At 37.8% G+C, this 16,476-nt stretch overlaps 1 protein-coding gene across 18 annotated transcripts in view; it reads right to left on the minus strand.

Moving 5' to 3' along the window:
* PTPRK (protein tyrosine phosphatase receptor type K) overlaps positions 1-16,476 on the minus strand; it is a 390,147-nt gene that overhangs the window by 298,306 nt on the left and 75,365 nt on the right. For all 18 annotated transcript variants that reach the window (XM_032101656.1, XM_032101653.1, XM_032101659.1 and 15 more), the window contains exon 2: positions 8,260-8,382. In XM_032101656.1, the coding sequence (XP_031957547.1) occupies positions 8,260-8,382 (123 nt within the window). The remainder of the gene's footprint in view (positions 1-8,259; positions 8,383-16,476) is intronic.

The raw sequence follows: 16,476 nt of genomic DNA on the forward strand, positions 1-16,476 counted from the left end.
ATTTCTTTCTGAAGTTTACTGCTTCAGAAGCAATAACCTGCATTAGCAACCACTATACATTACTCATTCTATTACAGGGCTTTTTTCCATCTTGTCTGAACACCAATCTTTTTCATACATCACAATATTTTTCCTTCACTCTCCTCCCCAAATAGTTCCTAGGTGCTGTTTTTATTTATCCTCTTCCAAATAGTAAAATTAGTTTACTTTTTTCCCCTACTTCTAATCTCACTTCTTCTCCATCTCCTACATGACAAGATGTGATTTTATTACTGCTAAAAATTGCACACAGGTGAGTGGGAACAGAAAGCAGAGCATTGAGTTTTCCTACAGAAATGTAAAGCTAAAGAGTAGGAGCAGATGTAGACAGGGACAGGGAAGAATGCCACCTACACTTACAGCAAGCTGAAGCAGCCATGCAAACATAAAATAACTTCACATACACTAGTTGTCTGCTTTTGATCTTTTCTATGAGAGGGTCCAGCCAAAGGGTGCCAAACAGAGGGTTCCAGGTTACCAGATGTGCTGACCCTGTGCCTTGCACTGTGAGCAGGAGGACACGAGCTCTGCCCGTGCTCTGAGCCAAATGAAGCCACGTGAGAAGCAGCACTACATTAATTCAGGTCTGACCCTCCAGTGCACTCCAAAATAGCCCAGAAAATTTGAAGGCAAGGCAACTGTTATCTTCAGGAGAAAATAATAAATACATATAAACACACACAAGCAGAAAGTGAGAGTGAAAATGATGGTAGGACAATGGCACAACAGGCAGATACACTACTCAAAAGCCAGGCTGGCTTGCTCCTCTCCATGCAGGTAAACTGTGAGAAACCAAACGAACACTGCTCCTTGCTGTGCTTTGGACTTCTAGCCTTGCCCACTCTGAATGCCTCTAAATGCCTCAAATAATCTGTAACACCTTCCAGGCTACCAAGGTGCTTTTCAACCCTGTTTTCCCTTCAATTCTGAAAGGCCAGCACAGCACCATTTTGCTTTTTGTTCACCCTTCACAATGCTACCAAAATAGCAGTTGCAGGTAATGCCTCTTACTGACATTCACAATTCCCGAAGCAGCAGCTGACTTTATGCAAGCAATGAAACACTTCCACTTACAGCCCAGGCTTCTGACCAAGAGTGGCAAGAGTTGACCAGAACTGGTCATTTCTCCCTGCTCACAGTGCTGACCAATACCGTTTGAACTCCTGGAGATACAGATACCAGAAGCCAGAAAGCTGCACCACTCGACAGAAGGCTCTGTCACAAGCAAGAATACTGTTACAAATGCTCTGATGGTATCAGGATGGCAAAGGTGGATTTGTCCAAGGTTGACCTACTACTTTGAAACTCTATCTATAACAAACGGGTTTCTTCCCTTGTTTTAATTTAGTACTTCAGATTCAGTACAACATATAAACATACTTCAAATATTGAACTAGGAAAAAAAAAAAAAGAACAAGGAAAAAGGAGCAGTTTCTCAGAAGGCTGCATTTTATACAGCTTACACTGGATAGAAGGGATAAGGCTGAACAAAATAGTATTATAACTTAGAAGAGGAAAACAAAAAGCAAAACCAACCAAATCAGTGTAGATAAGCGGATGTAGCAGCTGGCCTTAAAGGTGAAGTAATTTTGTGCAAATTCAGTAAGAAGTCTGTGTCAATGAATGAAAACCCAAGACATTTGTTACTCATATGCCAAAGCTGTTACTATTAGTACAAAAATTTTACTAAACTCACACCTAAATTTCTTGACAAAAACCAGATTATCTAATTGTACAAAAGCACTGATACATTGTGCAATATCTATAAAGCCTTCCCTGTGCCCCTCTGCTGTTCACCTTATACCAAGTCAGATGTATTTGAGAACAACAGGGAATCCTTGGAATTAGTCAATAGATTGATAGTGCACTGTACTGAATGAGCCAAATAGGATCAGGATGTTTACACACATTCCTTAGGCAGACATTAATTGCACTGGACTAACAAGGTAGGCTTCTTTCTGTTAAAGATGCTACTACCAAATAACACAGACAAAAAAAAAAAAAAAAAAAAAAAAACACAAGGTTTACTGAACAAGAAAGGCAGGAAAATATGTTTTTCTGATCAAAGAAGTACTTCAAATAAATTCAGCTCTGCAGTGCATTGACAAGCTAAGCAGGAAATAAATGCCAGTCAGCTTTTGGGGTGAAGGAGAATATGAAGACTTAAGCATCCAATGAAAAAAATTCAGCCACCTTAAATAAAACATATCCATCCTATCATATAAAGAAATGTAAAAGGGGGGAAAGACAACCAGAATTTCTTAGCGGCTCCAAACAGATGACCCAAGCTTTTGCAATTTACTTCATAACATTATGAGTGACCCAGATAAGCTTTCAATTATCAAATTTTAGAACCACTACATTCTGGGATTGCATTTTCCAATCTATGGACAAGTCAACAAATTCCTTCACGCAGTTTCTCTGATTTTTACACCAACAAAGCAAGTCCTAGAGCAGCAAGATCTTGAAAATTCAGTTCTTAGTTGCTCAGTGGACTAGTAAACTTTTTTCGCCTCTCTTAAAATAAAGAGACCCAGAAAGAGACCCTGTTTGATGTTCACCCTTCTGTAGCACAAAACAGCAAGTTGCCACTTCACGTGTGGAGCAGCATCACTGTGCAAGAGCTCTGTAACCCAGGACATGGTGAGGGTTCTCCCACTGCCGAGCTCTCAATCTTTTCCATGCCTCAAGAAATGCATCTTTTTTCACTAGACACTGCTTCCCAGTTAGCTTTCGTCTGACTATACCCTTACACTTCCACATAATTTAAATTTATTCATGGGTTGGTGGATTCATTTTTACAGGAGAAAAATTCAGGTTTAAGTGAAGTAAAAGGCCAGAAGTCTCATCTATATGACATTCACATTACAGCTTTCCTTCCTGAGCTACATCCATATGAAATCTATATTAAAACACAAATTTCATGACCTTTTGGCTGCCCTCTCTCAGTTATACATTTCATAAACACTGACATTGGTCCTGCGCTGAAATTCATTTTGGGTCATGCAGGTGACACAAAAGTTATTTCCTTTCTGTACAAGGCAGAACTTAAATAGAGAACAACTGACCTTTCGGATCACAACAAATATTCAACACTATTTGTACAGTAACATTTAAGTTGCACGCAAATCTAAGGATGTAATTTTCATATTTCCTTCAGGTGCCCTAGAGGTTTACACAAGCCCTGTACCCACTCATGCCAAGAGCTAATATGCTCCTCATCAGCTGCACAAGCATGGCAAATCTTTTTAAAGATGCACAATGAGCTAACAGGGCTAACAAACTGACCCATGCTCCATACTTTCTTTTTTTATTTCCAATCCACACAAGTAGACAACCACATGCGCATCAAAACAACTGGGAGAAGGCAGAAACATGAGAATGCCTCTGGGCATGACAGGATGTGGTAATGAGCAGTCAGACATTCTACCTAAAAACCATAAAAAAGAACCATGAAAGTAGAGCCTAAGATTATTTGTCGACAGATTTCCTCCAATACCTTTCACCATATACGTTCTCCATTCTGAAATAACTCTGTAATCTTCCCCCAAAATATCCACCTAAACCAGAATATGTTAATGTTTTACTTTTCAGGATTGTTTTGTTTCTTTTCCTTTTTTTCAGAATAGTGAATTTAGTTTTATTCGTTAACAAGGCAGCATAACAGGTTATATACAATTTCTGTAAAGTGACAAAATTATTTCTGCAATACTCTTCATTGTAACAAATAACATTTGCATTTGCAAAACTCTATAATACTAAGGAATACCTTTAAAGATTTAATTTGTTTTTCTTTAGTCATGGCAGATGACAAGTGCAGCTAAGGACCACCCCCACTGCTGTTAATTTAGTTTTCTCAGATTTCTATAAAACCAATTTTAAAAAATTAGCACACATCCAATCCAGGAACATTATCCACCTGAGAGATCAGAAAAAAGATGTCCATCTCAGCACGTCAGTATTGTCCACTATAATTTAGACATTCTTCAAAATGCATTTGTAACCAGGAGGGTAATAGCTCTTACATTAAAAAGGCACTTCATTAAGTGGCTCCCATCGCACAGCCCATTACAGGCTCTCATGCCCTGACCTTGCATAGCCCCAGAGTAATGCTGCTTTTAACAGGCAAAGCAAACAGGGTAAATAAACTATCTATCTAGGAGTAAAACCATCAGTAAATGTATTATTAATATAGATAAAATCTCCCTTTGCACATCTCCAGTGGTATAAGAAAGCACTATTATTTACTCTTGTATTCTGCAAAATTAAGTTACCCACACACAATGAATAATTCCCTAAAATAACTGGAAAATATCCACAGACAAAATTAGATTTCAGCTTAAGAGCATTCTCCAATTTCTATCTTGTTTAGTATGATGTATAAAAATAACACACATGAAAATATAATATGTGCTCTAAAGGGTTTGCTTTAACATCTAGAAGATATCTTTCTTTAGAGGGACAAAGACCACAAGGTAAATACTTGGACTTCACTTTTTGTCACCATGTCTACAAAAATACAACACCTGCTTAGCAGCCCTGCCTCCCACAAAATGCAAATGTACAGTTGCAGAACCATTTCCACTTATGGAACATTTCAGTAGTCTTGGACCATTTGACCTAGGAATTATGGTCCAGAGAAAAGTGTCTATTTTATTAAAGAGGTATTTAAAAAAAAATGAGTGGGTGGGAGGTGAGGATTAGTACTCAGCTGTGCACACTTCCTGTATGTAAGACCAACATATTTAGCAGAGAAGTCACGTGCAAGTCCAAAACAAGCAAGAAGAGCTGCATTTCCCCATGTTCCATAACAAAACCTGGCACTCTGTTTTAGCCCATAGCAGATACCTGAAGCCTTCAAGGAGCCTGCACACAGTAAGACAAGGCTGACAGGGCAAAACAGTAGACTCCTTGAGAATATTACTAATAAAGACTGTTTCTAGTTGAGAACATTCCTAAATGCCAAACAGCTGGAAAGTAGGAGAGCAGCCAGGGCGTCGATCAGCACTTATTTGTCCTACCTCTACTTTCTTGCCTAGGCAACTGCTAATGGCTACACTCAACATCAGCAGGTCTTTAGCTTGATCTAGCACAGTTGCTTTCACTGCTCTCAGAAAGCTAATGTTGGAAATCAGATGTTTTTCCAGGTCTTACTAAGTAATCCAAAGATTTTATCATGTAAGCTGCAGTTTGGACAATTTACAAGTTGATATTTAAACATGTACGCAAGCACCTGCTTTAAGTGCTCACTTTATTTTTAAATTAATCATTATTGCTGCATTTATTTTTCCCATAACAGGAGGTAAGTGGCTTTTGCCTCTGCTCACAGCTTGAGAAACACAATGTAGGTCAGTCTAAAAAAATATCTGAAGTTGCATTAATTAGTCAGAGGTAATTATACTTGCTTTACCAATAGCATTTACTATTGCTACACTTGTAAAATGTTTTCCATTAGGAGAAGCTTTCATATTTTCATAGCACTCTGAAGCACATGCCATTAGGTCTGAAATTTCTCATGATTCATCATCGCTCTCCAAAGCACAACATTGATTTAAACCACCACCCCCCCTGAATCAAAAGTAAAACATTGGCCCTTGTCAATTTAGCAATTGCTATAACATTAACAATTGTCAGTTTTTTCCCTTTTACTATTTTTTTACGTATCCTATTCTCTCTTGCACTCTTTATTTTGGGGAGTTTTGTTGTTTGGGGTTTTTTTTAATAAGTCTTTCTGAAGAAGTACTGAAGACACTGAAGACTAAAAATTATCATTTGAAAATTGAGTAAAAGCCTCTATAACTACAATGATTCCATGTGAACCTGGTAAAGTTAGAGCCCTGAAAGCTGCATACTCACTGTAAGGGTATTACCTTCTTATCACAGTGGTAAAACAGTGCTCCTCCCGAGACAAATCTATGCCTGGAGCCCCCATTTTATTGTATTCCAAAGAGATGTGAAAGTCAAGGTTTCCAAACACTGCAAAGGGTGTCCATACAGAGGAGGTGTCGATCAAGGAGCTTTGTGCCGAGGTGAAGGATTATAGAGCCTGAGAAGAAGAGATGGAAAGAAAACAGCCCCTACCCTAGGACTTCGTTTTCTTTGCTACTTAGTTTTTTCTAGGTACTCCTTCCCTTCTCTGCTCTCTTTCACTGACTGAACAGGAAACAGTGGAGCCTAAGAGATTCCTAGCTTCTACAGATTAGAAAACATATCATTTTTCAAATTGAAAACTGCAGTAGTTTAATTTTATCTATACTTTCATTAGCATATCTTATTCTGCTTGGATAACTTCTTCATGAATAGTAGAATGCTTTCAAGCCTACAGTTTCAACAGTAATCAGGAAGGGTCACCAATGTTAAAACACTGCACAGCAGATGACTGCACAATTATTTTCCTTCTGCTTTTGCCTGAACCTCTTGCTGTTCCATTTCCTGCATATCCATCAGAAGAATTCAGCACTCATGTTAGAACCAGGCTAACTTTTTAGACTTAATTTAAAATTATGCTATTTCAAACACAAATGAACTTAAATATTTAGATATGGCATGCATCTTCAGAATCTGAAGACTCTGAACTTCTTAAGGGAAAGCTCATCAGACCAGAACAGATTTGAGGCTTAGTTTTAGTCCACATCTCAGTCACCAAACATCAAGCTTGGCCTAGCATTTTAACAAGAAGCCTAGCATTTTGACCAAAGAAAGAAAATAATAATAACCAGAGCTTCTGCTGTATCTGTTTTGGACTATCCCTGAAAAATTCCTTTATTCTGATAGATTTTATTGAGCAGCCACAATTTTGCATACAGATGCAAAAATAAGAACTTCCTCTGAAAGAATCCATGTGCTACACTCAGAGAAAAAAAAGAGTCTGTAGCAGAATTGAACAGAAATCACATACCAGAGAGCACTGTGTCATTTAACACTGAAAACTGCCTAAGGATGACAGGTATGTTATTTGGGGTAAGCAAGAAGCTATCTCGTCATTTAGGTTCATTCAAAATAAAATTCCTCAAATTGCTCTTCTTCCTAGACAAGGTGTGCCAAAAGTCTGAAAATACCAAAATTTCCCAAAATAGTGCTTCCATCACAATTAAGATACCTCCAACCTTTATAAAAAAACATGTAGATTCTGAAAAATGCAAACAGAATAGTAATTAATTTCAGCCTTACTAGGGGAGATATTGTTTTGAGCTTTTTTTAATATAAGACCATCACGAATGTTGAGGCTTCAGGCTTTAAATTTATTCTTCCTTATGCAAAACTGAAGCACCAAGAAGTCCATTAAATAAACTGTGGGTCTTGCTTAATTAAACTATTTTGCAAGTTATTGGGCATGGTAACACCTGCTCGTATTGATGACTCCAAAGCAGGGGTAACCCAGCTAGGTAGCAGTTAAGTAAAATTATATAGATCAACCACCATTAATAATTCACAACAGTATGAAAAAGCAGGGGAAAGAATGGTGCAGAGGTGAGGTTACTTCTGTGTGGCAACATTTCCCACTCCTTCTCCACACACACCTCACTTCACAAAACCTTTTAGATACAAATAAAATAGCCATGACCTTTTTTCCTCCTCTGCATGATTAATTACTTAATGTATTATTAATTGGAAAATGTAGCTGAATTTCAAATGCTTTCATTCTCTCAGCATATCATGCTGTCTGGGAAGCGCCGATTAAGCTGTTCATCAAAGGTGAGCAGGCAAGGTCATGTAGGCTGTGCCTCTTCAGTTATTCATTACCTGTCCTAAATAGTAATTAACAACAGCAATATTTCCATAAATCAAAGCTTTTCTGATTACCTTCGGATGATAGGAGGTTGGGGGGAGGGGAGGGAAGGAATCAGTGTATAGGGTTTTTGCATGTATCCCTTTTTCACCATTTCTTCTAGTGCCTACCTGAATAATTGAATCGATACATTAGCTGTCATATAAAACACAGAATTTGACTTAAAGTCAAGAGGAATTCCACACAGAATAAAGAGGAAATTGTGGCTTCCTTTCTCCCTTCCCTACGCCTCATCCCAGCTTTACAGGGGGATTTGATCTAAGAAGGCTTCTCAATTACCAAGACTGTTACATTTATTAGTTTTGTTTCTTTTTATTACCTCCCTTATCAAGGTTAGAATGGGGATCTCAGAGCATGGCCTTGAGGCCATATTCAGTGAGGCTCCAAATTTATAAAGAAACTTATCCTTCAATATCTATGAGGTTTCTCACCTTGAGGCATTTCAGGTGGCAAATAGTGAGGCTCTTGAGCACTGACATGCACCCAGTCGAAATCATCATACAGGTCTTGGTGGTAGTCACAGGGCCCAGGACCATCATCAAATGTGCATCCTCCTAGAGAAGAAACTTGTTATTAGTTTATTTAAAAGCAGAGATCTTTCAAGAGTCAAGCAGAAGTGTTTCTCAGGGGCCCACCACAACTGCAGTGCCTGCACAGCCTTGTACCACAGTTCACAGGCTTGCTTTTACAAAGCTAAAGCCTGCAAACAACTCACCCATCAGTGTTCCACTCTCTTTGGTAAAAACATCACTACTCCACACAACCAATTTCCCCCAAGAGCACCTTCTTTCAGAGCAAATCATAGCCTGAAGTCACCAATCCAAGTGAAACCTATCTGCATGACAAAAAGCAACATGCTATCTAAACCACAGGGACAGCTGAAAATAATGGACCGAGGTCAAAGATGAAAATCAAAAACTCTGATGCATTGAAAACATAAGCAGTCCAAACACTGACAACAAGGATAAATACTGCGCCCAAAACAGTCAGAAAAATTAATTAAAATTACTTAGAAATTAAATAATTGCTGCAGAATGAATTTGGTAATCTTGATTTACTAAATCAGTCTAGCATAACATAGCAAGGCATTTTTTCAGGGTCACAAAAACAACAGATATCAAAACCTTACAACAGAAGTTCTGAGGAGAAGTGACAGAGAGAAAGAAAAATGGGAGGAATGTAAAGGATGGGAGGCAAAAAAAAAGGACAGAATTCCCATGCATAACAGTAATATCTGCCCTGTCTCATTCAGAAACTTTTTTAGTCCATTATTAACTCAAGGCCATTAAATAGTCTGGGAAAAAGAGAAGAAAGCATGACAATCACAGAAAAAGATCAAAGTTTGAGAAGGAAGAAACAAAGGAATCAAAAGAGCCTGGTCAAAGGAAAAAGCAGAGCATAAAGGCAAGAAAATACAGATGTCATGCATACAATTCTGCATGAGCTGTTCTCTCTATTCATGGCACACAGCCCTAGAGTTTGCTCCTCCTGCTCAAAAACAAAAGGCAATACCAGGAGAGAGTGAAAGAGAAAACACACTGCATTCGTTATGATTTAGGTGGTATTTTTTAATCCAGAGAAGTTTATATAAGAACCCAAGAACTAGACTATAGACCATTTTTGGAAGTCAGTGGAGATATTTCTTGAATCCACTTCTTCCTGTCCTCAGTAATTCAGGCACATCAATCCAAATAACAACACTTATCACAACAAAAGTTCCTTTTGCTAAGACACTTCTAGAATAACAGGGTGTTCGTATTAACTTTGTTGTCTGACTTTTAAATACAAAATATGGGACAAGTACTTTGAGAACAAACAAAAACCCGTTATTACAATAAAGTCCAGTGTTGCTCTCTGATGAGTCACCATCAGCACAAACAGCCAACACTCTTCCATGCCTGCCTGGGTCTCACCAGCTCACACACACCCCAGAGGCAAATGGGCTGGAGGTGGGAAAGGGGAGATTCAGGACCATCAAGAACTACAGCCTGTGCTCATTCCTGCCCCCTGTACAAGATATACATGGTATAGAACTCAGAAAGGCCAGAGAAAAAGGAAAGGAGGAATGGGCATGTATGTCACCAAATTGAGAATGAAAATGCTTTTAACCTACCCAAAACAGAATATTCAAGTATCAGGTAACAGGCAGAGAGTTTGCAAAAACAGTGTTCATATTTAGGGAAGAGTAATTTCCTTTTACTAAATTCCATAAACAAATCTGTACTGTGTCCGACACCAAGAGATCTTTTATCTTGCATCTTTTATTAGGGATAACTCAAATAGTTCCCAAAAATCTGCAAAAGTATTTGTAATTTTGAATGAATGACAAAACCAAGTTTTAGATAATCCTACCTCACCAAAACCCATTGCCAGATACATACCCAGGCACCCCCAGAATTACCTGTTAACCAATGTTTCAGCTGGCAAGGACAAAGAAAGAAAATTCTATACTGAAGCAAAATTTGTGCTAAATCCTTGTACCATAAACCCTTAAAACGTCATATTCATCTCTGTATTAACAAAACTTGCTCAAACATCACCCTGTGAAACATGAGCAGAGCATCAACAGCAGCAACAAAAAAGCCCCAACATCTTATTCCCTGTTGGTTACTACATCAGTGTCACTGTCAAAGACTGCAAGGCACGAGAGAAATATTTGTGTGTCAGAGAAATATTTATACTTTCCAAAATCCCAAATCCAGTGCCCTCTGTTACCAGTGAGAGACTTTTCTAATTAAAATCTATTATGAAAACACCAAAAATACTTAGAACATAAATCTTGCATTTTGATTTAACTTACATTACACCTCTATGAGCACTCTACAGCAAAAAAATGTACATTTCCTTCAACAGTTTATTGATAAATGAATAGCAGTTTCCCTTAAAGGGAAGTTATCAGTCTCCTGTCCCAGCACCGAAATGACATACGGCTTTGAAGCACATGCCTGCAGGGCACCCATTACCCTTTTTAATGGTTTAAGTGCCCTCAGTATATAAATTTAAACCACCAATGAATCTTTTAGTCTCATTTAGAAGATGAATGTCCTTAATTGCTTGTCTTTGTACCCACTATTAATTTTAGTTATCAGGGTTCTGATTAGCAATAACAACTCGCCTTTTAATACACAGCAAGCAATCCCAACCTCATGGCTGCACCCACAGAACAAGCAAGTGTGCGTTTATCATATACATATGAGCAAAGTTTATCAGGGCAGATTATCAACCCACTACAAAATCAACCCTGTAACAACTGCTTGAACCAATGGCTTCCTCTCATGGAGCACACTGCCACCTTACCTCTTACCAACATACTGAGACTTTTCAAGGCAGGTAAACAACTAATTCTGTAGTGTTTTATCCAGTACTACACAAGACAGGCCAAGCATTTCAAACCCCCTGCAGACTACTCCTTAAGATTTAAAACATGAGCAAATATAGACCTCTCCTTCTCTCTTTTAACAGTCAATTGCCTGCATGCTATTTCAGTAATTCCAGGCAGAAAGAGACAAACCTGGTGCAACATGCTGTGTGGAAAACACAGGGAGAAGAGGTGGTGGGTGGGTGAAACCAGGAGTGATATATTTTGTTCCCAGTCATTTGTTCAAAACTGTATACATTTTAAATCAAATCTTAAACCACTCAAACGTAAAACCACATCTGACAAAAGCACACAGTAGGCCAGGACTTATTAGCACCCTAATTCAGCTACTGGGCCACTGTCCACAATAATGTAACAGCATTGCTCAGGGAAGACAGTGGATCAGCTTGATGAACATTCACTACCTTCCAATGAAGTTCAGCAGCTGAACTCAAATAGCCATTCACATTTGTTGCCTAACGCTTTGACAACAGTCCGCTAATATCCTACAGATGATAAGTCAGAAATCTCCTACTAAGACATTTGTAACTTCCTCCAAAACTCAATAAAATGGTACTTCACTACCAACCACTGTCCCATTACCTATCACCACCACATTCCTTTAGCTACCACTGATACATAACTTACAATTTTTCTTCAATACCACCCTGCCACTGGAATTTGTCCATACCTACCAGCACACATATCCTACCACTGTGATTTGTGCACATCTGCTCAATCTCCCAGCTGGAAGTACACAGTGCTGACATTCAAATGTTCTTGGATCTTGCAGTACCTAAATCCATATTTACCTTATATTTCTATTATCATGCTTCTGAAAAAGATGGCAGCAGCAGCAGCAGTGATCAGAGTAATACACCAGACTGATCTGACCTCAGCAGCCTGATGTGGGTCAAGGGACTGGGTTGGAAGGCAATAAGTAGAATCTCCTCTCTTCAAACAACACTGCCCCCAGGACGTGGCCCAGAAGAGCTGGATGTGACAGCATCAACCAGAGTCATGACTTGCCACACCTGCGGAGGTGGCAGCAGCAATCAAGTCACCCTCAACCATCAAAGACAAGCAAAAAGAAAAACACAGGTTGTCCATCGGGAACAAACACCCCACCAACAGATGGAATAGATAGATAAGAAGACAGAATTTTAAATATCTCTGATTATTTTGTCAAACTACTAATTGTATTTTGGATCAATCAAATTTGCTCAGTTGCTTGTGAAGTATTTGGGAAACATTTACCTTTCACAGAAACCAAGAAAAACAACAATTCACTGTATCCATTATCTTTTCTCATAAGCTTCACTACGTTATCAACTTCAGCTTAAACAGACCGAGAACACACACTCCCCTTCAACGTCCTTCTAAAAGATAAGTGATAAATCATGCTAGCCTCAAAAAATTTCCTGCCTACATGTCCATTTTCATCTATGAAAGATAAAGAATCTTAAATGTTCATTATAAAAAGAAAGATTAATATCCCACACTGAACTCTCAGAAAATAAATTAAAGGTCTGCTTAATAACAAGGTCATCAAGATTAACCTAAATTTAATCTCAAAATTAATCATAAAATACCCAAAATCAACCAAAATTTAATGAAGATTTAGTAAAGACATTATAGTCAAAACTGACGCATCATCTATTTTGGGGGATTGACCCAGGCTAGACACCATGTGCCCACCAAAGCTGCTCTATCAATCCCCTCCTCAGGGGAGAGAAAAATATTTTGAAATACCTGTGGGTCACTCACCAACTACTATCATGGGCAAACCACACTCAATTTATTACCAATCAAATCAGAGTAGGGTAATGAAAAAGAATATCAAATCTTAAAAACCCTTTTACCACACAGAAAATTTTTCCCCTTAAATCTGTTATGCCAGAGGCATTACCACTGTCTCTGACAGGCTCAGCCAGGGTCTGTCTTGGAGCTTGGCACTGGCTCTGACAGATATAGGGGAAGCTTCTGGCAGTTCTTAACAGAAGCCACCCCTGTAACCCCCCCAGCCACCAAAACTTCGCCACACAAATCCAAAATACCTATAAAAAGCTATTTTTAAATACTTATTTATTTATTTAAATTTAAAAATCAATTGCACAGTTTTAAAATCATAATGATAATTCCTTAGCAGCAACACTTGGCACTGACATTGCCCTGTGATTTGGATTTATCCTACCTCCTTTTATCACAACCCAGGAAAGAAGAGCTAAACAGATCTTTTTTCCACCAGGTTAAAATAAAAATAAGCTTAAGACTAGAAGAAGGACGTGTCAATAACTCCCACTGATAAATGGATGCCCAGTACAACTTTACTGTGGCCTCCCAGCTCATCAGCTCAGGACAAAAAGAAAAAACTGATTCTGAATTTGAATAGCTGATCTTTATCTAACAATTCCAATGTTCTCACTGCACTTCCTAGAGATTATGCACTTCTACTATATAGAATAGAAACAGGCAGTTGCACAACAACATTAAATTAAATTAAAGATACTCACAACATTTATTATTAATAGCATTATAAGGATGGTGCACTGGAGATCTACTGACTTCTAGCTAAAAGATGCTATTCCCAAATAGCATGTAAATATTCTGTATGGCAGTTTTAATATTTAGATTTTGGAAGTGTTCTCCGTTACTTAGTACTATAACCTATCAGCATGGCAAAGGATTTTTTTCAGGCACAGTATGGCATGTATTGAAAGACAGTTGAAAGAATCCGAGTTAACAGTTTAGTTCTGAGATCTGTTTTTCATCTAACCACTTCTGGTGTTATGCAGAATGCAAAACACACTAGTAATATCTCAAAGTTCATGCCCCTCCCTTTTAAGGAGCTGGTTGTGAGCGAGGAAACTCATCCACTAGGAACAAGCAGACCAGGAGGACAAGGAAACAGCAAACCAACAGCATAAGAGAAGAGATCTACTAGAGGCACAAAACAAAGTTTTGTCAGCACAATTTCTCCTGTACACAGGGCTCAGTTACCAATGGTTTCTTTTGGGACTTCCATGTATGAAGGTGTCGCATCAGGGATGAAATACTCTTTTCTCATTCAGCTCAAATGACTAGTGGAACAATCTGCTCCTTCTGTTTGAGAGCACACTTTTATTTTTCTCCACCACCTGCTGTAAAATCATAATGAATAGCTCTAAATCTATCAAAGTAGATAGCTCCATGGCAAGAACCCAGTACAAAATTATGTTGATCTGTGATGTCAGGTAAAAGTCCTGTGAAAATTTACTTTTTTCTTCTCCCATTGAGTGGTGAATTCAAAGGTTGAAGAGTATAAAGGAGCTATAGCAGGTCTCTTTTCAGTCGTATACATACAGGTACAAGTTCTGCTTTTAAAAATCACCCACCTACCACATTAATTTACCTGTTCATATTATAGCACACCTTGAAGCATAGGATGTTTTCATCTCCTAAAGGCACTACATTATTTCTGTTATGAGCATTTTAAAACACCTTGACTGCAGAGCATTCAAACACCTATTGAGACTATACTAAGAATTGATGTAAATGCAGTTTGAGAATAAATTTTAATGACTTGTGTTAAAATGCTTATGTTAAGTATTATCTACTGAAATTAACACTGAAACAACCTTAATTAACCTATGGCATCTAAAAAGGCAGAAGATCAGAGGCACTATTTAATGTTAAAAAAATAACCATGAAAAGAGCTGCACTTAAGGAGAATTACAGATTCTCTGTTACAAGGAGAAGTCATACTAAATACTAAGAATATTTATCTTCCTTAGAGTGGTATCTTATTCTGTAGTACTAGAATTCATTATACAAAACAACTGATTTCAAGTAACAGCAGTAAAAGCCAAGTAAATTCAACTACCTGCAAAAGTTTTTTAATTTTTTCTAATCTTGTTCTTAATATCAGGAAGTTTTAATCACCCTCTTAGCTTAGTAACTTGAACATGGGACTCCAAGTCTCATTCAATAGCACCAATGGAATATAAACTCCAACAACAAAATAGGAAATATTGTAATTTATTCCTAAATTAACGTTATTATATTTTAGTTGTAGGGCTTTTGTTGGTGCTGTCTAACAGTCAAATAATCTAAACATCCCTATAAATACATTTTTTTCTGACAAGGAATTGGACAAACCTCTCCTAAATCAGTATTTGCTATAAATCACTGTGAAATTAGAACCAATCCCACCCTCCAAAAGTCATTAAGTAGTGCAATAACAAAGGAGAAGAGTAGGGGGAAAAAAAGCTAAACAGCTTACAATCAAGTCTGATCTATGCATATTTCTTTTCATTTTCTGCCTTCCATATTCCTTATTAATAAATAGCTAATTTAATCATAGCTAATTTTAGAAAGGAAAGATGGGAACTTGATAATTATTAGGTGCAAGTTATTGAGAATGCAAGAAGCCTCAGGTGGACATCCTTTCCTGTACTCTTCAGAGTAACATATCACTATTAATGGCAGCATTTAGCCTAACCTCAAATATTGGCAGAGCATGAAGATTCACAGTTAGATATGGTCTACCTGGCCATGCCATTTATTAAATTTCTTCCATTAAATTAGCCTCTCTCTCTCTATATACCCAGCCTGGAAAAGCCTTGTATATTTCGAATTTCAAAAATCTTCACATTCACTGCCAAGAAGAATCTTTTCCATGCTTTACCAGCAGTGAACTGGATAGAAAAAGGAAAGAGACAAAGGTCTCTTTTTCTTCAAAAGATCAGCCTCTATTACATTCTCTGTCCTTCAGTTTCCAAACGAAACAAAACATAATCTAAACAAAAGTGTCTTTAAATTTCCTCTTATTCTCCAGGGATAAGAAGTTCTTCTGTTCTTTACTGGAGAGGTGATAGGAGGTAGCTGTGAAAAGTCTCAGTTGCTTAATGTCTTTTTCATCCTTCCTTGGGATGGGAAAGGCAGTGGAGAGCAAACAGCCCTACATACGCAGATCACTTTCTATAACTGAAGCTACCAAGACCATTTCCATTTCAGTTCACAAGACATTTCTGAAACCATGAGAAGAATCAACAGTTTCATGAAATTATGTGTAGATTTTCATCAATAGATAAGTTAAAACATCCACAGAACACCAAGGCTATTTAATATTTCAGCTTATAGGCTGCAAGCTTCAGTATTCCTGCAGTACACTGAGCAAACTTCTGACCAATTGCACTGGTGACAAGAAGTTATACCATTTGAATATAAAAAATTGGGGTTTTGAGGGGTGGAATCATGTACTTGAAATTAATAAATATTTTCATACCTATACCAATAATAAAATGACAGC

This window comes from Corvus moneduloides, chromosome 3, assembly GCF_009650955.1.
Source record: "Corvus moneduloides isolate bCorMon1 chromosome 3, bCorMon1.pri, whole genome shotgun sequence".
NCBI lineage: Eukaryota > Metazoa > Chordata > Aves > Passeriformes > Corvidae > Corvus > Corvus moneduloides.